The sequence below is a fragment of the Talpa europaea genome, assembly GCF_964194135.1.
Source record: "Talpa europaea genome assembly, chromosome: 1".
NCBI classification, from domain to species: domain Eukaryota; kingdom Metazoa; phylum Chordata; class Mammalia; order Eulipotyphla; family Talpidae; genus Talpa; species Talpa europaea.
The window spans coordinates 15,366,511-15,390,824 of record NC_140073.1 but is presented as its reverse complement, the minus strand read 5'-3'; the positions used below and the strand labels follow the sequence as shown (position 1 = coordinate 15,390,824).

General features: G+C 36.8%; 1 protein-coding gene across 4 annotated transcripts; it reads left to right on the top strand.

Moving 5' to 3' along the window:
• On the top strand, positions 1-24,314 carry API5 (apoptosis inhibitor 5; the record flags this gene model as incomplete). 4 transcript variants are annotated; one of them, XM_084237064.1, is made up of 14 exons in its annotated part: positions 1-69; positions 4,950-5,111; positions 6,020-6,113; positions 6,595-6,660; positions 9,973-10,124; positions 11,344-11,550; positions 12,221-12,325; positions 13,403-13,492; positions 14,430-14,611; positions 15,911-16,004; positions 17,042-17,098; positions 20,019-20,095; positions 20,614-20,750; positions 24,232-24,314. In XM_084237064.1, 14 exons carry the CDS (start codon positions 1-3, stop codon positions 24,312-24,314), a joined length of 1,575 nt encoding a protein of 524 aa, XP_084093190.1. The 4 variants fall into 4 exon arrangements, with proteins under 4 accessions (XP_084093190.1, XP_084093191.1, XP_084093192.1 ...); XM_084237065.1 differs by having other exon boundaries at positions 24,237-24,259; XM_084237066.1 differs by lacking the exon at positions 4,950-5,111 and having other exon boundaries at positions 24,237-24,259.

Here is a 24,314-nt window from a genome sequence, read left to right as displayed (position 1 = left end):
ATGCCGACCGTGGAGGAACTTTACCGCAACTACGGCATCCTGGCCGACGCCACGGAGCAAGTGGGCCAGGTCAGCGCCCCAGCGGCCTGCAGGGCCCGGCGCTCCGCGGCCTCGGGGCAGCGCTGCCCGGCGGGGAGAGGCTGCGGCTGCCGCTCCCGCCCGCGGGCCGCGGGGGCCGCCGCCGCGTCCCCGGGGAGAGCGCGGCCCTGGAGCCGGGCTCCTCTGCCGCCCTTTCGTCAGCCTTTCTCCCCGCGGCGTCTCCGGCTCAGCCCCTGCAGACTGGCTTGCTTTCCCCGCGCGCTCCCCTTTCGGGGGCGCTCACGCCGGCCAGGGCTGTGGTAAAGGGGTGCAGGGGGGGGTGCTCCTCAACAGGCCAGGGATGGTCTTTCAAGGCATTTATTTTTTTTAATTAACTTGGGAAGAGTGTCTCAGGAGACGGACGCTGGGGAAAGCCAGGAGAGGGATCGATCGGGCGCTTTGGTGCAGACTTTGGGGGGCCCCTGGTTTCGTTGATTTGGTACATTTTTGAGCGCCTGTCGCGCTGTGGCGGGCGCTGGAGCTGCAGGGCCGGGAGGGGGGGCGGTACTTTCTCGGAAGGTCCCGTTGAGGAGGAAGGTCAGTGATAACTAGGGAGGTGAGGCAGGGCTGCTGGCTTCCATTGAAAATGGAGCAGGACCGGGTATTGAGGGGAAGTGGGAGAGAACAACGGTGAATAGTGTTGCCTGGCGAGAGCCGGACTCGGCAGGGTTTGCTCCAGAGTCGCAGTTTGGTTGTGGTTGAGTTGTGCATGCAGACCATGGCTGCTTGGGGAGTTTTCAGGTCCTCGAGGACGTTGACCTGGAGGTGTTGTTGGGTGACTGTGTGAATGTTTCCTGGGAACAAGAGCCAGGGCCTCCCGAGGTCGTCTTGTTCACTGTTTTAGAAGTCCCGTTATCTTTTACAAGTGCTGCAAACTGCATGTGGTTCTCTTTACTCATCCCTTGGAGTAGGAGGGAGGCTGTCCTGTAAGGCAGCAACACAAAGGTGTGGCAGAGCCCTTCCCGGCCCGTCTTGCAGTGTGTTGTTCAGGTAGAACCTTTCTGAGCGGAACAAAAAAGTGTGCGTTGTGGGAGCCTTATTTTAGTTTTATCTAGAACTGAAACTAGGCCTGTTTCAAGTATCAGATGATTTTCCTTCCCTACGTTTTCCCTTTTGGGTAGGGAATGTTGACATCATTGAATGTGTTGAAGATCTGTTGTAAATGTACACAGGGTTTGTCTTAGGTTGAATGTGAAGGAGACATTTTCTACGCCTGAAAACAAGGTGGAATAAACTTTGGCCGGTTAAAGTTAGGTTTTGTTGGTGTTCCTAGAAGGAACTAGTAATGAAAATGCCTTCCTTCATTGTCATTTTTCAGTGACTGAGTTTGGGAAGACTGGAACAAATTGTTCTACCTAAAAATGATTTTATTGCACAATGAGGGCGTATTGGGCTAGTGCTTCTCAGTCAGTTTGTAAATGATGCTCTCCCAGAGAGGAATGTCAGGGATCTTCTAGGGAAATGCTGAAATCATGTATGTAGTGTTGTGCATACTGTCACCCTTCTTTTTTTTCTGGAGTACTAAAAAGTTGACAATCATTTCTTTAGTGTATGTTAGAGCAAACAAAAGCCAAACTGGACTTTATATACCATGAATAATTGAGAGTAGCTTGCATTTTTCCCCTTACGTCCGTCATCTTTAATTATAAGTAGCAGATTAGGTTGATAGTTCTCCCCCAAGAGATCAAAAATGTCTTTCAAGGTAAAAATCTGCTATTAATTTAGAAAGAGTGACTTAGGAGACAGAAGTTGGTGAAAACCAGGGGAGGGGTTTCATGCAGACTTCATGCACATGATTTCATTGATTCAGTACATTTTTTGAGTGCCTATCACACTTCAAAGTTACTGTCCTGGGCACTGGAGGTGCAAGATGGAAAAACAGGTGCTCTCCCCAAATGTACCTTTAGTGAGGAAGACCAGTGATAAATAAAATAGGGTGGAAGTTGTTGCTTACTAGAGACAACTGACTGCTAGAATTTTGGTGCAATTCCCTGTGCTTGATGGATTAGGGCTACTTTCATGGCACTGTAACAGAGCTATCAAGCAACTATGCATAAGACATAAAGATCCCTTTGTAATGAAGTATAGGGGTTTGCTCACCTGGAGCAGTGAATTCTGGGGGAACTGAAGGTGGGCTATGCTTACTATGATACTTACTAATTTGTTTATTATTATCTCAGACAGTAATTAAAAGATTACAATTAACAAAACTTGTAGTATTAGGGGCTTCCCTGGTGGAGCAGGGTTTAAAGACAGCTCCATCAAGCTATCGCCAGCCACTGCAGCAAGAGTTTGATCCCAGGCGGGGGAGCTGACCCACATGACGCAGCAGACCTCTCCTGCCTCACCCACTGTTCCCCTCAGCAGCATATTCCAGTAGATCTGCCTGTTCTGCTCCCCACTCTCTGGTGAATCCTCTCACTTCCCCCAGCCCCCGCATCTCTGGCTTACACCCCAGTTCTTGCATGCATAAATAAATAAATCTTTAAAAAAAACTTATAGGCCTCCCTCGTGGCACAAAGGGTTAAGCACAGCATTGTGAAGCTATCCGAAGCCACTGCAGCATGAGTTCTATCCCCAGCTGGCCAGGGACGTAACCACATGGCGCAGCAGACCTCTCCTGTCTACCCGCTGCTCCCCTCAGCAGTGTATTTCAGTCAGTCTGCCTGTTCTGTTCCCCACTCTGTCTCCGGTGAATCCTCTCACTCCCCTCATCTCTGGCCTGTACCCCAGTTCTTGTATGCATAAATAAATAAATCTTTAATAAAAAAAAAAAAAAGAAAACTTGCATTAGGCACAGATCTTGATTTTACAGCCCCTGAAACAATGTTCAGGTCCTGGATCTGTGTGTAGCTGTAGACAAATTATTTCACCTCTCTGACTTAGCCTTGATTTTCTCATTTGAAAAACAGGGATTGGGATAATAACACCTACCTCACGGAATTACTGTGAGGCATACACACACGGTAGATTCAGTCCCTGGTAGGCTTTCAATAAGTATTGCAAATGATTCCTTTTGATTCTACTCCAGATTTTTTTTTCTTGGCAGAAGGATGACTTATTGCAAGTAGAGATTCTTTGTTTAATTGCAGACAATGTAAGGAGTTTCTTCAAAAGAATTTATAAGTAAAATTTTTAAGTTTGAGTTAAAGGAAACTACATTATGATACCCTGCAAAAGTTAAAAAACAAAAAAGTATGAAGTCTGTCTAGAAGCTATGAGGCAAACCACAGGAATGTAAAGCGGTAGAAAAGTCAGCCATGATTTTTCAAATCTTTGCACTAAAAAATATATCCTTTTGAAGTATTAGGTCCAAAGGTTGATTTTTATGTCTATTTCATAAGGAGCTCACCTTATTCCCAGAAACTTTTGTTACATGGGAGTTGGTATTGTGTTTATGATATTAAAAGGGGGTATTAAGGGGTATTACTAATCAGTGATGGAATTTGTTTCAGTCTAACTTGAAGTAATCTGGTAATTGTGTGGAGTAACTTAAAGTCTGTACCTTTAAAAGATCTGTTTGTGACCCTAGGCTGGGCGTGGTGGCCTGTGCCTGTAATCCCAGTAATTTGGGAGGCAGAGGCAGGAGGTTCACTTGAGCTTGGGAGGTCTGGGCTGTAGTGCACTATGCCCATGTGGTGTCCTTCCTTGTAGGCTGTGGTGACCTCCCTGGGGTGGGAGACCGCCAACCAAGGCTGCCTGAGCACAGGGGCGAACCAGCCAGCCCAGGTCTGTCCTGGAGCTCTGGAAGCTCCCCAAGGTGATCCCCAGTGTGATCAAGTTTTGTAATACAGGGAACAGTTTCTGATTATTAAAAAAAAAAAAAAAGTCCTTAATTGAGGTCCCACTATGCTTTTATAATTTTATATCCTGCTTTACTTTTTTCACTTAACATGGAAAAAAACTACTGTGAAATTGAATTTTTAGTAATTCTACAGTTCATTGGGTATTATTAGTCATTCCCCTCTTTGTGGCATGAAATAAGCTCAAATCTAAAGTACTTAGAGCAGTCCCTCATGCAGAATAAACACTACTCAGTACTTAAGTTTGGTATCTTTGTTACAGTGGTTAAAGTGTTCCAGTAGTTAAAAATGTTATCCATATGTCCACACAGCCTTGATACTTATTACTGTTGTTCACCAGCTCAGTCACTGACATTTAATAAAAGGATTGGTTTTGAGGCACATGTGTAAAGGGGCATTGGGAACTTGTTGACCCTTTCACATTATGAGTGTGAGGGAAAGCAGTTCTGAATTTTTATTAAAAAGGAAACAAATGAGTTTTAAGTGTACTGATCTATAATAAAAGTTAAATATGTGACATTAGATTCTGTCTTCATTAAAAATTGGCTGGCCTTACACAGTGAATTATTTTCATATCCTAAAATGTGAGGCATAATAAAGCTTAAATTAATTGCCTGATTACAAGAATGTATTTTCCCTGCCTTCAAGGTGTTTATTAGAAGCAGGTAAATATATTTAAATAGATGTTACACAATTCTTTGAGAATTCTGTATTATTCGTTAGTTTGTTAAGCATGATAGAGTCACAAGTTAGGGTCAGTAATCACTAGAATAAAGAAACGATGGTGATTCAACAAACTTATTTGCTTTTCCACCTAAAATTGAGCCATTCTTCTCTCTGCCATAATTCACAAATGACTAAGGTGTGGAGAAGGAGCCCAGGCTGTGGAAAGGTCAGTGTCCAACTGGAGCAATAAAACTCCAAAACTAAGCCCTAGTTCTTAGCCTATGTAAAATTTTACTAATGTTAAACAGACCATACAAGTTTGTTTAGTTCCCATCCTTCAATATTGTGTTTTTTTCTGTTTTATTTATTTATTTATTTATTTGTTTATTTATTTATTTTTAGCATAAGGATGCCTATCAAGTGATATTGGATGGCGTGAAAGGTGGTACAAAGGAAAAAAGATTAGCAGCTCAGTTTATTCCAAAATTCTTCAAGCATTTTCCAGAATTGGCTGATTCTGCAATCAATGCACAGTTAGACCTCTGTGAGGATGAAGACGTGTCCGTAAGTTTATGACTGATGCTTTCAACAAGCTTTCAGATGTTTCTCTTACCATTTCCAGTGTGCAACTCATGTAATTGAAATACCGATCATGTTATCCACTGTTAAAAATAGGTTGTCTCTGACATCTTTTTCAAAGATTCTTATATGGTATGCATGAAATTAGACTAAATGTTTGTTTTCAATCATTTATACTTGCTCAGATATTTAAAATATGAATAATATTTAATAGTTTCATCACCCCTATATATTTTGCAGAGCAGAAAAATAATTGGTCTATGTAATATTTGCATGTGATTACTAAAGTAGGAAGAAATCATTTTTCCTTGGAACAGAATGAACTAGTAGAATTTTCAACATCAGCTCTATCTTTTCAAATAAAATTATGAATTGCCAACATTCCATGAAGAATTTGCTAGCTATGACTATAGTACATTTTGTTAAACTTAATAAGGCAATACCACATATTCAAAATGAAGTACATAAATTATATTCACACATAATGTATAGAGTAGTCATACTGAACATTCCAGAGTATATAGTTATTAATAGGAAATTGCAACTGTAACCATCCTTAACTTCTGTTCTGTGAGAGAAGGTAGTAAAGATCCCAGCAGTTGTATATGATCAGTTTATGAACCATTGTTTATAATGTCAAGACTGTCCATTCCCATCAGATAATTGTGCTTAACAATTCTTACCACCATGTTTTGTTTATTTTGTGAAGCTTGTTCTTAAATTGGAGCAAATTATTCCTAAAACTGCTAGAAATCTTATGTTTTATATTTTTCTGACTCATACTCCCATAATTATGATTTTTTTTGTAGTTCTAGTTTTCTTTGAAGATTAGGTTTGTTGTTTTTATTGATGATAATGTTTTGGTTAATTCTTTTCTTTGAAATCATATCCAGATTCGACGGCAAGCAATTAAAGAGCTGCCTCAATTTGCCACTGGAGAAAATCTTCCCCGGGTGGCTGATATACTAACTCAGCTTTTGCAAACAGGTATGGAATTTTATATTATCCTTTTATCTAATGTTTCAGAGTTAGTTACTGTTCCAGCTTTTTTTCTTTCCTGAAGGTGCTACCTCTGGTAGAAATTAAAATTCTTCTCATTCAGTAGTTTGAAGTTTAATGACTTGTGACTAGTTCTTGGGGTGATTTTATTTTTAACGCTATTTATAAAACTACAGTGACTGGATTCTTTTGGGAATTTTGATGCATCATAAGCCCCCCGACCCTGTTTTGTATAGTTTTTTAAGTGTGCCATCTTAACATAAAAACATTCCAGGTATGCTAGTTCGGGTTCTCAACCCTGAATAATTAGGAAGATATATTTTCTTAGTACTTGAGAGAAATGCTTAGTTATAGCTCCCCTCAGTGTAATCTCTGAGAAACAATATTGAATCTTAAGTTTGAAGAAGAAATAGATGATTTTTTCATCTGTTTTATGCTTTGTACCACTTTTTTTTTTTTTTTAATCTAGATGACTCTGCAGAATTTAATTTAGTCAACAATGCCCTGTTAAGTATATTTAAGATGGATGCAAAAGGTAAGTCCCCTTCTTCTGAACTGTGTTTGGTATCTTTTAAACAGTTGAGAAGCTTGGTGTTATTCATTAAGAATAAAGTCGGGGATTCGTCCAAGGGTCAATTTCATAAAATTCTAAGTGTTCTAAAAACCATTCAGCTCCAAATGTTTGTGATTCAAAAATACAGCAGAAATATTGCAAAAATGGACCACAGTCTTCCATTAGAAATCTGGAAAGACTCCCTTTGCCACATTTAAAAAAAAAAAAAAAAAACCCTCCCAAAATACCTGTGTTTATACATTACTATTAAATGATAGAAAAGTTATACACAGCTGATTTTATTTTTTTTTATAATAAATTTTATTGTTATATTCCCCATACAATTGCAGCCCCCCCATTCTGACCCCAATCCCTCCCCTCCCGCCCCTGCCCCCCTAAAAGTGTCTCTGGTTCATAGTTTTTTGTTGATTTTGATTTTCACTTTCTTATAGTTATTCATTTTCCTGGTCCCTTATTTAAGTTTTCTAGATTCCTGCTATGAGTGAGACCATCCGGTATTTTTCTTTTTCTTTTTGGCTTATTTCACTGAGCATGATCCCTTCCAGTGCCATCCATGTTGCTGCAAATTGCATGTGTTTATCTTTTTTGAATGCTGAGTAATATTCCATGGTGTATATGTACCACATCTTCTTGATCCAGTCATCTATTTTTGGGCATTTGGGCAAAGCTTAGCTATTGTAAACAGTGCTGCTATAAACATAGGGGTGTAGGTGTTCTTTGGAATTGATGTTTCTGTGTCCTTTGGGTAAATACCTAGGAGTGGAATTGCTGGATCATATGGAAGCTCTATGTTTAGTAGGTCCAGAAATCTCCACACAGCTTTCCACAGTGGTTGGACCAGTTTGCACTCCCACCAACAGTGCAGAAGAGTTCCTTTTTCTCCACACCCTCGCCAGCATTTGTTGTTGCTAGTTTTTTTAATATGTGCCATTCTCACTGGTGTAAGATGGTATCTCATGGTAGTTTTGATTTGCATTTCCCTGATGGCAAGTGATGTTGAACATTTTTTCATATGCCTGTTGGCCATTTGCATTTCCTCTTCAGAGAAGTTTCTTTTTAGCTCTTCTGCCCATTTTTTGACGGGATTATTTTCTTTGTTGTTGTTGAGTCTCATCAGCTCTTTGCAGATTTTTGTGATCAGTCCTTTATCATTAGTGTTGGGTGCAAAAATGTTCTCCCAGTTGGTGGGGTTTCTCTTTGTTTTTGTTATTGTCTCTTTTGCTGTGCAGAAGCTCTTTAATTTGATGTAGTCCCAGCTGTTGATCTTTGCCTTCACTATCACTGCTTTGGGTGATGTGTTTGTAAAGATGTCTTTGATGTGCAAATCACGTAGTGTTTCGCCTATATTTCCTTCTATATATTTTATGGTTTCAGGTCTTATGTCTAGTTCTTTAATCCATTTTGAGTTGATTTTTGTGTATGGTGTGAGGTAGTGGTCAAGCTTCATTCTTTTGCATGTAGCGACCCAGTTTTCCCAGCACCATTTATTGAACAAACTTTCTTTGCTCCAATGCATAGTCTTTGCTCCTTTGTCAAAGATTAGTTGACCATAAATCTGTGGGTTTATTTCTGGATTTTCTATTTGATTCCATTGGTCTGTATGTCTGTTCTTGGTCCAATACCATGCAGTTTTGATGATTATGGCTTTGTAGTATAGTTTGAAGTCTGGGAGTGTGATGCCTCTATTCCCTTCTCTTTTTTTCAGGAGAGCTTTGGCTATTCGGGGTTTTTTGTGATTCCATATGAATTTCATCAATAATTGTTCTATTTCTTTGAAGAATGACATTGAAATTTTGATTGGAATAGCATTGAATCTGTATATTGCTTTTGGAAGGATGGCCATTTTAATAATGTTTATTCTCCCAATCCATGAGCAGGGGATGTTTTTCCATTTCTTTGTGTCTTCTTCTATTTCTTTTAACAGTGTTTTATAGTTTTCTTTGTATAGGTCCTTTACCTCTTTTGTTAGATTTATTCCCAAATATTTGATTTTTTTTGTTTCAATAACGAAAGGGATGGTTTTTTTGATTTCTTCTTCTTCAGATTTATTGTTTGTGTATAGGAAGGCTACTGACTTTTGCGTGTTGATTTTGTATCCTGCCACTTTACTGAACTGATTGATGAGTTGAATTAGCTTTTCTGTGGAGTTTTTGGGGTTCTCTATGTATAATATCATATCGTCTGCAAATAGTGATAGTTTGACTTCTTCTTTTCCTATTTGGATTCCTTGGATGTCTTTCTCTTGTCTTATTGCCCTGGCTAGGACTTCCAGTATTATATTGAAAAGCAGTGGTGAGAGTGGACATCCTTGTCTTGTTCCAGATCTTAATGGAATTGCTTTCAGCTTTTCACCATTGAGAATGATACTGGCTGTTGGCTTGTCATAGATGGCCTTTATGATGTTGAGGTATGTTCCTTGTATCCCAAGAATTTCAAGGGCTTTTATGATGAATGGGTGTTGCACTTTGTCGAAAGCTTTCTCAGCATCTATTGATATTATCATATGGTTTTTATATTTCTTTTTGTTGATGTGTTGGATAACGTTGATTGATTTTCGGATGTTAAACCATCCTTGTGCCCCTGGAATGAATCCTACTTGGTCGTGGTGGATTATCTTATGGATACATTGTTGGATTCTGATGGCTAAAATTTTATTGAGGATTTTTGCATCAGTGTACATTAGGGAGATTGGCCTGTAGTTTTCCTTTTTTGTGTTGTCCTTGTTCGGTTTTGGTATTAGTGTAATGTTGGCTTCATAGAACGTGTTTGGTATTGTCCCTTCCTTCTCAATTTTTTGGAAGAGTTTGTGAAGGATAGGCACTAATTCGTCTCTGAATGTTTGGTAGAATTCATTTGTAAATCCATCAGGTCCTGGGCTTTTGTTTTTGGGGAGGTTTTTGATTACCATTTCAATTTCGCTAATTGTAATTGGTCTGTTTAGGTGTTCTATTTCTTCTTTATCTAGCTTTGGGTGATTGTAGAGTTGTAGGAATTTGTCCATCTCCTCTAGATTGTTAAACTTGTTTCCATATAACTGTTCATAGTAGTTACTGATTATTCTTTTGATTTCTGCTGATACACAGCTGATTTTGAATCCATAGACAAAGGATATGCTCAGTCTTACAATTGAGACTTTTGAATTTTTTAAACTAATGACTATCAAGGATGTTTAGTAATTCACTTGGAAAGGAACGCTATAAATTGAGTTAAATTAAAAAACTTTAGTATAGTATGGAATTGACTTGCTACACACAACTCTCTTTTCTTTTGCAGGTACTTTAGGTGGTTTGTTCAGTCAAATACTTCAAGGAGAGGACATTGTGAGAGAACGAGCAATCAAATTCCTTTCTACAAAGCTTAAGACTTTACCAGATGAAGTCTTAACAAAGGAAGTAGAAGAACTTATACTAACTGAATCCAAAAAGGTGAGCTTTGGTCATCGTTTAGAAATTCTTTAAAGCAAAAGACAGTTGAAATTGACAGTATTCCTCAGTGCTTCTGTACAATATGATTATAACCAATAAGAACTACCATAGAACCTAAAGCTTTTCTTACATAGTATTTTGTACTTTGGTCACTTGTAATGATGAATCATAATGTTCATTTAAGGGTATACCACGTTTAAACTTTGTGACATTAGCCTTAGGGATTTATGCATTCTTCAAAATTCTCTACAAGTTACCTTCTTTAGAAAAGTTTTCCTAATTCCCAGCACTCCCTAATTATACGTATTTTCCAGTAGTATTCTAGACTGTTTCATAATGAAAATGAAGATCACATTGAAATGACCTATATTTTTGATCCTAACCCATGACACACTGTAAGCTCAAAAGGCCATGCTTATTGGTCTATGCACCAAGCATCTAATTCCGTTATGGATGCTAAAACAGTCAAGGTATGTCACAATTAAATTTGCACTCATGAAGTCCCAAAGTTTGAGAAAAAATTTACTTTCTTCATATTTTTAGTTAAAATCAAAATTTTCTTAATAGCACCGCTCACTTGCTTTCTGATAAGATTTCAGAGAGAGAAAAAGGAGCAAAACTCTGGCTAGGAATATCAGCATGTCTTCCTATGTCTCAGCTAGTAGTCTGGTGGAATATGTCATGATTACTTGTTCCTTTGATCACTGAACAGAAAGACTTAGATTCATGAATAGGGAACTCTTAATAAGACTTGCATGGTCTCCTACTTTGTATACAGTTCCTTATTAATATGATTGAAACTGCTTTTACTTAAAGAAAACTGAAGCTAATTTAACAGTTCACTGTGGGATTTGCCTTTTTTTTTTACTCCACTGTGACCCCCAGCCATCTTTTTTGATTTTTTTTTCCCTTAGTCACTCTCCCATGTAATTTTAATGCCATGGACATAGTACATATCTGTCTATGTCCTGTGTGTTTAACTGTGCTTTTCATGTAAAAGTAAAATTTTCCAGGAACCAGATTTTGCCTTCAGTAGCATGGCATTGAGAATGCATAGTTTACTACTTAGCTAAATTAACAAACGAAGATGTCCTTTCATCAGAATTTTAGAATCAGTAAACTGACTTTAGAAGCTGAAATAAATTTGCTACACTGTTTCAATATTGATCTTTCTCTCTTATTTAAGTAATAAAGATACTATTCTGAAATGTCTTTCCAGGTCCTAGAAGATGTGACTGGTGAAGAATTTGTCCTGTTTATGAAAATATTATCTGGGTTAAAAAGCTTACAGACAGTGAGTGGAAGACAGCAACTAGTAGAGTTGGTGGCTGAACAGGCTGACCTGGAACAAACCTTCAATCCCTCGGATCCTGACTGTGTGGACAGGCTCCTACAGTGCACCCGGCAGGCAGTACCACTTTTCTCTGTGAGCTCTGTTTTATATAGCTATTTTGTGACCCTATAGTATTTCATAGCTATAGATACTTGTGCAGTCTTCTCAAACCTTTGCATAAAAGTTAGTGAGTATTTACTTTTTGGAGGCCTGAGTAAGCTAGTTGTTGAGAGCCCAAGAGTCAAGAAATCTCTTTAAAGTCTTGCTTAGAGATTTAAGTTTTTTTGAATTTTGCTTTGCTTTGTAGTTTGAGTTTCTAAAACACTTGGTTTAGTAATTTACATTTTAAAAAAAATATTTCTAACAGATTATTTTCTAGTAAATAAACCTTTAATCTCTGGCTTTGTGCTAACTCTGACCACGAGCTTCTGAGGTGTGTATAGCATAATTTGAAAAACACCATTTAAAGTATCCTTATTGAGGAATGTATAGCATGAGTTTCAACACTAAAATTTCCCCCAAATTTTGACATGAGGCTCAAGGAAGAGTTCAAAGATAAAAGGATGTCCCAATGCTCCAGATTATTTTGCAATGAAGTATTATGTATTGTCTACCAGGGTTGCCTTTGGGTTATGCACCATACTGTATTTGTAGCCACATTACTTAATGCTGTGGCACTCAGTTAGCATTTGTTGAATGACAAATTGTATTCGAGATACCACTTTTTCTTTTTGATGACTCACTGTTCTTTGAACTTTTACAGAAAAATGTGCATTCCACAAAGTTTGTGACTTATTTCTGCGAGCACGTTCTCCCTAACCTCAGTTCCTTGACTACCCCAGTGGAGGGTCTTGATATACAGTTGGAGGTAAGAGAATAATGTCTGCATTGAGCATTGAAAAGGCATTCCCATATTTTAACATAAGTGTAAGTCACTAACTTAGACTGCTTTCTAATCAAGAAAGAGGTCTGTTGATGGCTAGCTAGTAATCTACCCAGGATTGATTACCTAGGAATGCCTTATGGATTCAGTGAGTTGGCTGCAGTAGGAAAGCATTGCCTATAGTTTTCACCATAGTCCATCTTACTTTTGTAATCTTGTTATTTTAAATAAGGTGTTTAATTCATGACAGTTCCTATCTCTCCATAACTAATAGAATCAGATTTAAACAGGATTAACACAAAAAGTTCTTTATCTCTTCTCCAGTAGAATTGATTACTCTCTCCTTTGTATTTCAACTGTAATGTACATACACATTTTTTCCACAGTATGTGCAATACATTTATTTATCTACCTATATTTAATATGATTCTTCTTAGTATCCCCAGAATCTAGTGCAGAGCCTAATTCTGAAAGGCACTTAATGATTGTTAAATAGAACTGAAATATGAAATGTAAATTCCTTTTCCCACACAGGTCATAAGGATAGAGGAATCTCACTATACACTGACTTTGTGGTTTACTGCCCCCATGTCTTCGGTTTGGCTTATGAAAATGGTAGTAAAGCAGAGATGAAATTCAAGAATAGTGACAATCACCCATACTTAGAGTTAGAATACATCTACTAAATTAAATAGCAGTGAGATCATATTTACTATTAGTAAATAATTCTTTATTATTAAGCATTCTTCCTCAATATCACCTCATAGTACACTATTAATCTGTAGCAGAAAGTCTCATGTATTTTTTTTTCTTTATTTCTTCTCACAGATATATTCACTCATGAGATCTGGGTCTCAAGTCACATAATCTCTCTAACCTTCAGTTTCCTTACCAGTGAAAGATGGGGCTACATCTCTATTTTTTTCCCCAGTTCAAACAATTCTGTAAAATCATAGTTGAAAAATAAGCAGTCTAAACTAGTTATGTGAAATAGAGCTTATTTTATAGCCTTGACTATTGGAAAAAATTAATACTATAATAACAGTGAATTTTTTATTTTAGGTATTGAAACTGTTGGCAGAGATGAGCTCATTTTGTGGTGACATGGAAAAATTAGAAACAAATTTAAGGAAACTGTTTGATAAGTTATTGGTAAGAACTTTTTTCTTGTATGGCATAGTCAGTATGTCTCCCCAAAGTCTAATAGGTAGTATTAATTTCTAGATTATGAAAGACAATAAATCTAGCAAGTGTTATCAGCCTCTCAGGCCATAATGTTGTTTACTTTTATTTTTTTAAACTATTTTAATCTTTGGCTTTTCTTCTGTTGATGCTTTGCATAAAATATAATACAGGATTTGTAATAATAATATTTCTGCTATTCCTTTATCCAACTATGTTTTACATTTGCTCTAGGACATCCAAGTTGCGGTCCAAGGCCAAGTAGCAGTAACAACCAGGAAATAGTCTTTTAAGATGTAATTGTAGAAAAAATAGGCCATCTGACAAAACCATTAGCACCAGGTGATTTTCTTGCTGAATGTGAGCAGTTAAATAACAGACACAGTGTTTAAGCACTAGGCCCATAGCATCAGTTGGATCATCCAACATTTGGTGCTCTCCCAATCCTTAATACCTAGGGGTGTTAACACTGATAGTGAATGCCATTTACAGTATTTTGACTGTAACAAAAGCTAATACTTAAGACAGTACAGATGGCTGTTCAGAGAGGGTTTTTGGAATTAGCATAATATAATGTTTCAGAGCATCAACTTCTGATGTCAAACCTAGATTGGATCTTGTCTTCCATTCAGCAACATTTTCACCATTTTCTCTTTCCTTCACTTCATAAATATCTAACAAATATTGGCTACTTTCACTCTCATTGTTATTAGTAATGGAACATATAACAGGTTAATATGGAGCGTTGGTAGGCTAGATCATTGATCGAATAGGTAAAAGGGATAGTTTACCTAGGTAGTTTTAATGCTTCCTGTCTTAAAAACATGCCCTATAATTTACTTGAGTATATGTTTATAATTAGAGTACTTAGAGCAGATTACAAACACCTCTACATTTCGTCTCTTAGGAATACATGCCTCTCCCTCCAGAAGAAGCAGAAAACGGGGAGAATGCTGGTAACGAAGAACCCAAGCTACAGTTCAGTTATGTGGAATGTTTATTATATAGCTTTCACCAGTTGGGCCGAAAACTTCCAGATTTCTTAACAGCTAAATTGAATGCAGAGAAGCTCAAGGATTTCAAAATCAGGTGAAGTGTGATTGAAGTGGCCCAGTCTTTGGCAAAGGTGGAAGCTATCCCTGGGCTTTGTTTTCCTTTTACCAGAGCTTATTCCTCACCCTGCCTTGCCCCAGTGGAACAGAATAGAAGATCCATAAAACAGGAATTAGTATAAATACATAACAGCTATGGTACAACCAATCCATGAGGTCAAAAATGAGCTTTTTAAAAAATAGACTCTGACTCTCCCCTAACTGTGGTCTTGGGGTAGGTTCCTTAATCTCTAACCCCTCACATTTTCCTCAACTGTTAAATTTAGTTGTAAGAGCACCTGCCTCATAGAGTTATGAGAGTAAATGACACAGTAAATGTACCGTTTTGAGCACAATGCCTGGCACACCAAGACTGTTCAAAACTCTGTAGCTGCAGTTGTTGCTTACGTAGTGACATGGGAGGAGCATCAGTAGGGAAATCAATAAGATGTGTTCATGAAGACACTTTATATCAAATCATTCCATTAACAAATTCACATCTTAAATTTGGAAATGCTTGGCCATTATATCATTTATAACTTTATTCTTTAGTAAAACAAAGATTTAATGCTTGGTGAAACATTTGGTTAGAAGCAGACAACTTCAGAAATTACTCTGAAAATAAAAAGCCAGAAACACCTTGTTAAGCAGGGTTCTTCAGAGTCAGCAGGATGGAGTGATGATACCCTCTTTCTTCACACATACCTGGAACAAACTTGAAAAGGGATCATTCAGGACCCTTTGAGACTTAGATGAGTTTATAATAAATTCTCAAATCTGCAATTTTGTTTTACTTTTAACTGGATCCTGAGGTGCCAACAGGTCAAACACTGTCTCTTGTTAAGATAAACATACAGAGATTAAAATATGGGTCTGAAGTCATTTGACCTTAACTTAGCCCCAAAGAAGAGTAAAACCCAGGCACTCTGATTCTGTGTTTCACTTTGATTTAGACACATGCCATGTGGGTTAACATAAGGAAAGTTCCTTATGGAATTTAGCATCTATGACAGTGCTAAATTCCCTCTTGCCATATTCAGTGTGGATTTATTCCCATTTCTAAGAAAGGAAAACTGCTTTTAGTTTACTTTTCTGTCTACCTTCTCATGATCAAACATTGGTGATTTTCTTTAAATCCTCGAAATTACTCTATTGGTAAAGGTCATTTTGGCATAATAGAATATTATGTATTGAGTACTAAAAATATTATTTACTAAGTATACTCTAATATTCAAATAGAATTTGAAAACAATGAAGTGATGTGATTTGATAATTAACAAATATTTTCTTCATTTAGACTGCAGTACTTTGCACGAGGCCTGCAGGTTTATATCAGACAACTTCGCTTGGCTCTCCAAGGCAAAACAGGCGAGGCCTTAAAAACAGAAGAGGTAAGAAAAATGGGTCACATCTAGTAGTAATCACCCCATTTATTACAGATCATACTGAATTCATACTTTGAAATATGACATTCAATTTTACTTGAAGTCTATTGAAAATATGTTAGAAGGTCATCTTCAAATTTTCTTACTTGCTAACTTAGATTTGTCATTGTTAAAATATCTTGTATATTTCCAATTTGGGGGAATGATGTTCATTACTAATCTTAGACACATACAATCTTTAACTAGGGTCTCAGCAGCACATTTTGTTTAAATAATTGATGGTTGTGATTTTTTTTTTTTTTTAAAAGATTTATTTATGCATACAAGAGCTGGGGTATAGATGAGAGGTGCAGGGGGTGAAAGGACTCACCAGATACAGAGTAGGGAGCAAAACAGGCAGACTGACTGAAATACACTGCTAAGGGGAGCAGCAGAGTGAGACAGGAGTGGTCTGCTGCATCATGTGGGTTCGCTCCCTGGCCGGGAATCGAACTTGTGTTGCAGTGGCTGCCGATAGCTTCACAGTGCCAAAACTTGGTTGTGATATTTTTAATTTCACCTTTTTGAAAACTAATTAATTTACATTAAAAGAAGATTTAACTGTCAATTCTTTGTCAAACTACATGTGTGTTTGTGTTGGAATATTTGGTTTTCTCTGGTCTCACCCTTTTTGTGCAATCTTCATCCTGATCATAAAGAAATACATTTGATTTCTTATGATTTTATCCTTCAGTAGACTGTTTCTTTTAATACAACTCCTTTGTACATATGACCTGCCCCTTACTTACTATCCAGGTAAATTGTAGGTAACACTTCAATGTTCTAGCCTGTCAAGGGAATATAAATATTGTTTTCTTTCTTTGTCATCTCTACCCTAATTTAGAGAGAAATAAAATAAGCATTATCTGTGTGATAATGTGAAACAAGAAATTCTATAAATAGAAATGGTTCTGAAATAGAAGTGTAATTACTCTAGTTCTATATGGGAAGGGAGTGTGCATTACAAATTTATTGAAAAACAAAATTTTGTTTTCCTTTTGTAGAACAAAATTAAAGTTGTTGCATTGAAAATAACAAACAATATCAATGTTTTAATCAAGGTAAGTCTCTTTTTTCTTACCCAATTCTCCTAGCTACCTCTTTGAAAATATAACAAATTTTTCATGTTTGCTCAGGTTTGTGATAGTATTCTTTAAGAGAAGATGGCATTACATTACAGATGGCTGGCCTTTTAAAACTTTGTGCTTTTTATACTAATTTCTGTAGCTGCTACAAAATCGTACATTGTATTGATTATAATTTGTGTATCTATTATAAAATCATGCATTTTTTTAATTTAAATGTTATTGAAGAAGATACCATGAAAGGAAGTATGGTAATTTTATATAAAACATAGCTGATATATTTAGACTGAGAAATTCTACTGATTTAAGTTCCAATAGTCTTAAAATGCTAGTGGGGCATTTTGAATGACCAATAAAACCCTCCTTTGCTTACAGTAAGAAAGGTTAGTCCCATGTGGCACTTGAAAAGTTTTTTAGTGGTCTTTTCTGTTAACTTGTTCATGTAATAAATTGAGAGCTTTCTGTGTTACAGGCTAAGGTGCCCCTTACCATAAAGACATTAAGTACCCTTCAGTTCTCTTTACCTTTCCAAGTATCTACTAGCCTAAACAAAAAATAACCTGAGAGAGCAAAGGAAAAATCCCAATGAAGTAACCACCAATTATTACGATAATTTAACAGTTTTATAGCCAGATGAACAAAAGAAATATTTGAAACACCTGGAGCACAAGCCTGAGAGTAACAAAATTGGGATATGATGTGACTTAAAACTAATATGGTAAAAAAAAAAAATCCCATGGAACAATTATTATTTATCTGAAAAAGGGAAGCTTTTCCAAAAAGAACAACAATGGGTCACTGAGGGCTGAGTATTATATTCCCAAGTGGAAAGTAAAAAGAGATTTTAAAAAACAGAAGGGGTGAGAATACGCTCATCTCCTAAGAAAATTTTTGTTAATAGCCTACAATTTATTTCAAAATTAAATGTAAGCAGTAATTTCAGAATGAATTCATATATTAGTAAAATGTGAGATTATTTGAACTGATGACCTAAGTCTACGTTGACAATATACTGTGGTATTTTTATTTTTATATTCCCCATACAATTTATACTGTGGTATTTAGAACTTTTTGAACATAGCAGATAAAATACTGTGACCCAGTATATGGAGATGAAAAAGTTTCCTGTTCAGGAAACCATAATGATTTAAAGATGACTGTAGTAGAAAAATGTATAAGGGAGAGTTATGAATACGGTTAGCAACCAGTGTATAGAATCCTGAAATATTTTTTTTTTAAAGATTTATTTATGCATATAAGAACAGGCCAGAGGTGTGGGATGTGAGAGGATTCACCAGAGACAGGAACAAAACAGGCGGATCAACTGAAATACACTGCTAAGGGAAGCAGCAGGAGAGACAGGAGTCTGTGGTGCCATATGGGTCACCTTTCTGGGGTGGCATCAAACTCCTGCTGCAGTGACTGCAGATTGCCCCATAGTGCTGCCTCTTAACCTGTTGAGCCAACAGGGAGACCCAGAATCCTGAAATATTTTTAAACGGAATAGAAGTGTGTGACATGGTCAGTTCTTTGTTTTAGGGAATCCACAAGGAAGAAAGAAAACTGGTGTGCTTTGGTTCATCCTTGCCATTTCGTCACAGTCGTTAGTTCTTTAAGCAGATTCATCTAACTGCAAAATTTAGTTTTACTTTAAGTTTAATAAATCAACAAACCATACTCCAATTTCCCATTGTCACCTGAGATGTAAGGCCTTCCCCTTAGCTGTTCTTGTCCCTTTTCTTAGTTAATAACATTTACTTTATCATTCCAAGTGGAAGCCTTAAGAGCATTTGATCCAAAAACTTTATATTGACTTAATTCCCTGCATTGATCTGGTACAATGACCTAAGTTTTATATAGTAAGAAGTGACTATTACTAGTATATTCATTTTTGCTATTGGAAAAAATAGTTACTTTCATAAAAAATCAGAGTGAAGGTGGTAAGAAATGTTAGGTAAAATGCTAACAATAAATATATTTAGGAATCCATAGTTTTGAGAATATTGTGAGGTTGAATTATTTCAATTCTTGATTATTTTAAGATTTAAATTCAGCTAACATTTGCGTTACCACATTGATAATTTGGTATTTAAATCTTGTTGGTGTTTCCCTTATTGACAATGTATAGATATTTGAGGGGAAGAAAAACAGAATTAGCCAGGCCTTTAGTTGTATTGTAATTTTGAAGCACTTAAAAATGTGAAATCAAATGCACATTGTACTGTTGTATTTTCTGCAAATGACTTCAGTGATTGCTTCCATGCAGAAGAAAATACTTGTTTGTTGACTTTATTTAAAATTGATAGTGATGGGCCTCCCCTGGTGGTCAGGCAGTTGAGTGGCGCTCTGTGAAGCTTTCTGCAGCCTCTACAGGGCTGGTTCTATCCTCACCGGCCCCCGCCGGCCGGCGAGGGTCCCACATGGCGCAGCAGACCTCTCCTGTCACGCCTGCTGCTCCCCTCAGCAGTGCATTTTGTCAGTCTGCCTGTTCTGTTCCCCACTCTGTCTCTGGTGAATCCTCTCACCCTCCTGCGCATCTGGCCTATACCCCGGTTCTTGTATAAATAAATAAATAAATCTTTAAAAATAAAATAAAAATTGATACTGATTCTTTGTCCCAAGACTTTGAAAACACTTACCTGTAGGTTAAGTGTAATGTGCATGAAATGACACTAATGAGGTAAGAGATGTAATTTGTAAACAAAATTGTCCCAGTTTACTTTTCTCTTGTAGCTGTTTTAGGTCTTTATTTTGTTACCAGCTCAAGGACAAGAAGAATAAATCAAAGCTTCCTCTTAAAATTTATTTTTAAGATATGTCTCTCTTTCCTATACTCACCATCACTCCCTCCACCACCATTATACAATAGCAGTCTTGTCTGATTTTCTCTCCTCAGGATCTCTTCCACATTCCCCCTTCTTATAAGAGCACAGTAACATTATCCTGGAAACCTGTACAGAAGGTTGAAATCGGGTAAGAAATATATTCCAGAGATACAGGTGTTTTAATATTTTCAATTTGTAAACATGAAAATCTGAATTACCTACAAATACTCAAAATATTCTGCAAAATGATATTGTTAAATGATTTTTTAAAGGATGTTAAAAGATCACTATTAGAAGCATTACTTAAAAATACAAAATCTGATACCAGTATTTATCAAATAAACTGGTAGAATAAACCCTGAAATTCTAAGGTTTGTTGTACTCATGGGGCATAACTACACTTTCCTGAGATGTTTTACAAATTTGCCTATAGCTTCATACTTAAGGTCATTTTAAAGCCCTTTTTGTAATTTTAAATCCTTGTAAATACTTTTCACAAAGTCAGTATAACATAGCACTATAAATCTGATGACATCAGAACTTTATTTTCTCTTTTCTGATGTGACTATCATCTTTAGCATGTCTCTCATAACTGATTTGCTAAATTGTGTATGTGTTGATAACCTCTGATATAATACAATGTTATTGCTGTTCTTACTTTTACAGGCAAAAGAGAACCAATGAAGATACAACTTCAGGTTCACCACCCAAGAAATCTCCAGCAGGACCAAAAAGGGATGCCAGGCAGATTTATAATCCTCCAAGTGGGAAATATAGCAGCAATTTGGGCAACTTTAATTATGGTGAGCGTTTCCGTTTGGGTATAAGTATTGTGAGAAATTATGTTATACTTGATTTTAGCAATTACTAGCATTTTACAGCTAATATGCTAGTTCTTTCAGGTGATTTTTCTGAGTTACCTTGTGGGACTAGAGCTATTGGGTAAACAGCTTAGCCCCCTGCTTTCTGACTGACCTTTGTGACCTCACTAAACTGAGCATGCAACACAAGAACTTAAAAAAGAAAAATGTGCCTCTTATATTCAGAGAAGCCAATAGGACAGAGGAAGGAAGGAAGGCATGAGCCATTTCCTGGTTTTCCTAACTTCCAAAGTAAGGAAGTTGGCATGAGCCATTTCCTGGTTTTCCCTGTGCCAACATCAAGGCAAGACATTCTGTTCATTCTCCCTCACGGATAGATCGAGCTTCTGGCAGATGATCCTTCTTGGTCCTTGTCAGCCTACTGCTTGTACTCATCATCTGCGCTACCTCAAAACAAGTTATAAAAGCAGAGTCCGGTAGTGAAGCAATATTTGGCATGGAATGTGTACATTGTAGTCTTCCCAGTTGCCCAAAGTAGTCTTCCTATCACCTTTCACCATTAATGCCAAGAGAGCCATCATTTCTCTCAGGAATTTGAATCATTGGCTTATATCTTCATAGGTCCTTTTAAGGAGGAATGACAAAAATATAACTGATTCTTGCTTAAGTCCAAGTGTAATGATACTAGCAACTAAACATGTTTGTGATTGGTTTTGATTACCAGTCAGAATTAATTCTGCAGTAATTAGTTCACAAAGGGTATATTCTGAAGCTAATTGTTTCTAAGATAATTGTGACATTAAATAAATTTCTCCTACAGTCACTTAATTCCTGTACTACCCAAGCAAACAAGTTATAAAAAGGCAATTTAGATTTTGAAATGAACCTTTCTACTCTGTTGGACTCTTCGAGGCAACTTCAATGTGGGCAAGATCACTGAACTCTTAGTTATGTAAAATTTGTAAGTGTGCATCTTAATAGCAGGCTACACGTAAAGAGCCTCTTAGCTTTTTAACATACCTCAAATATTTGTGAAAAGATTTTGTGACTTCATTGTGCAAAATATTGCCCACTGTCACTTTAAAGTGGTGCCTATCATAAACACGCAAACGATCATCTCAGATACTATCTTCATTTGACATAAATAAAAACAGTCAAAAGCTATGGCAGCGATAAAGAATTGTCTTCCTTTTTGCTTGGGTAAGTCACTTACTCTGTTTCCATGAATATCCTGCCATGTGAAATTCATTGCCTGTTTGATAATGAGAAGCAGATGATAAAATGCTTGTGGGAAAGAAATGTGAAAAAATGCAGAGCTTGGATTGTAAGTGATTTTTTAAAAATTCTCAACATGCAAAAAAAAAAAAAAAAAAGACAAAAAACCAGGAGTCACAGCTCCAGTTGTTCTGTAGTCATCAAAGTAACAGAAGAGCCTGTGAATTTTTTGTGTCTGGTATTCATATTGGTTTTAATATCTATAGGAGTCATCGTATAATTGGGGTGTTTGTCATAAAAGTGAATTAAAAGTGAACTAAACTAGGATTCCTCCCTTTGGAAAGTAGGAATGAAATTTCTGCTGGTATTTTACATTTGGGAGTTGAATGTTAACAGGTTGTAGATAGTCTCAGTAAAATCTGAAGTTTTCTTGGCTTTTACCCATTCTGGAACTATACATGAGAATTGGTGGGTCTGTCTACCTCAGATTTTTTTTTCATCTTTGTTGTGTCCTTCCTGGGGAAATGACCATGGGTCAGGAAGAAAAAAAGACATTTATTTTTTTCTGGTATATCAGTGCTGCTTCAAATTGGAAGAAATGTTTTGTTACTCACATTTGGCAAAATCATCATTTTATTCCATCACTTCCAAATCAAAAAGAAATAGTCAATATAGAAGCATAAGCACATCAAAGGAATACCTTCATAGAATGTGTTTCATATGTTCTTTAGGTATAGTTGAGCAGCTGAGGGTAACTCAGTTTGTCATATTAAAAATTGAAAGGAGAGGTTTTAGTAATTGTTAGTTTATAGCTAATGATATCTATATTACTTGTTAAGTGTTGATGACATTGAATTACCTGACAATTGAAAGTTTTTATTATGACTACATTAGAGGGAAATGTGCAGGCATCTGCATAGATGAAGTGTCAAACAGTTGGATAAGGAGTTACAAGTTACATCAAGGTGACTGTACTCCTTGATTGCACGAATGGTCACTGCACTTATCATTGGTAGCATCTTGCTCTCAGACCACTTGATTTTCTGAATGTGTTCACTAGAGTAGTAAACAAGTAGTAAACATTTTAAGTGGTTTGCATACTAATCAGCTTAGAAAATGTATCATGACATGAGAATTAACTTTGAATCAAATCCCATTCTGTCACTCAGATAAAATGAACTACACTGGGGATTAGTATTCTGAGAGTTGAATTGCTTTTCCTTCCTTCTGGAGCGGGAAAAAAAATCAAACTCAAATAACTGTATTTCTAGCTATAATGGCAAACATTGGATTACATGGATTACAATATTGACTTGACAGTAATTTTTCATGGCTCCAGCACTGTGGTTCAAAATGGTTTTTTCTGCTGATGACAACATTACTGGAATGAGAAAGTTTGAAGTTCACTGAAGAGAGTTAATCTCTGGAATTAGAATCTGTTTTGAGACTTTTAATTCATTTATATATAATGAAAAGTGCAGCCTTGCTGATAACTTCAGGTCTTTCCTGGGAAGAGTCCCTTGAGGAATATTTCCCTGAAGCTATGAGAAGGACTGACCAATGAATCAGACTCATTCTGCCATATGACATAAGTGACTTGTGAAAGATACACTTGATTTACTCAGTAACTCAAACACTGTATGTATACATTTCACCTTTTTAGCAGCACTCAGCAGCTCCTGAAGCTGATAAAGCAATGGAAAGCTGTTGGCATTTATATCTACCTTATGCAAATGCAGGTGCTTGAAATACTGTGACCGAAACAAATTGCCTTTTCATTGCATTTGAAAAGAACATTTTTCAGTCTAGCTTAATTTTTCAAAATTGACCACTGATAGCTTAAGATATTTTGCATTAGGTGGCACTAACTTTTGAAGCCCAGTGGCTTTTTTAATTCTATATTAAGTATAGAAATTTTTATAGTTTCATTAATTAGCTTTGGTAGTGATGGATACAAAAAAAATGGACTAGGAAAAAAGGTAATCCTAACATTGTCACCTTGAAAAATCCCTGTTGACAATATACACTTAAATGAGTGCCTACTATAATTGTGCAGTATGTGCTTTGGTATATATATTGCCCTGGTTTTATGTACAGATTGAATTTGTAGCCAGACTAGCAGAATACCAATCCTGCTTTTAGGGAGCCTACACTATATACTCAGAGCTGCGAGTTATATTCCTTTTATATTTTTTGTTGTATCATAAAGTCCTGAGCAAGACCTAAACCCTTGTTCGATTTTTCGTAGAGCAGAGAGGAGCCTTCAGGGGAAGTAGAGGTGGCCGAGGTTGGGGAGCACGAGGAAATCGTAGTCGAGGAAGACTCTACTGA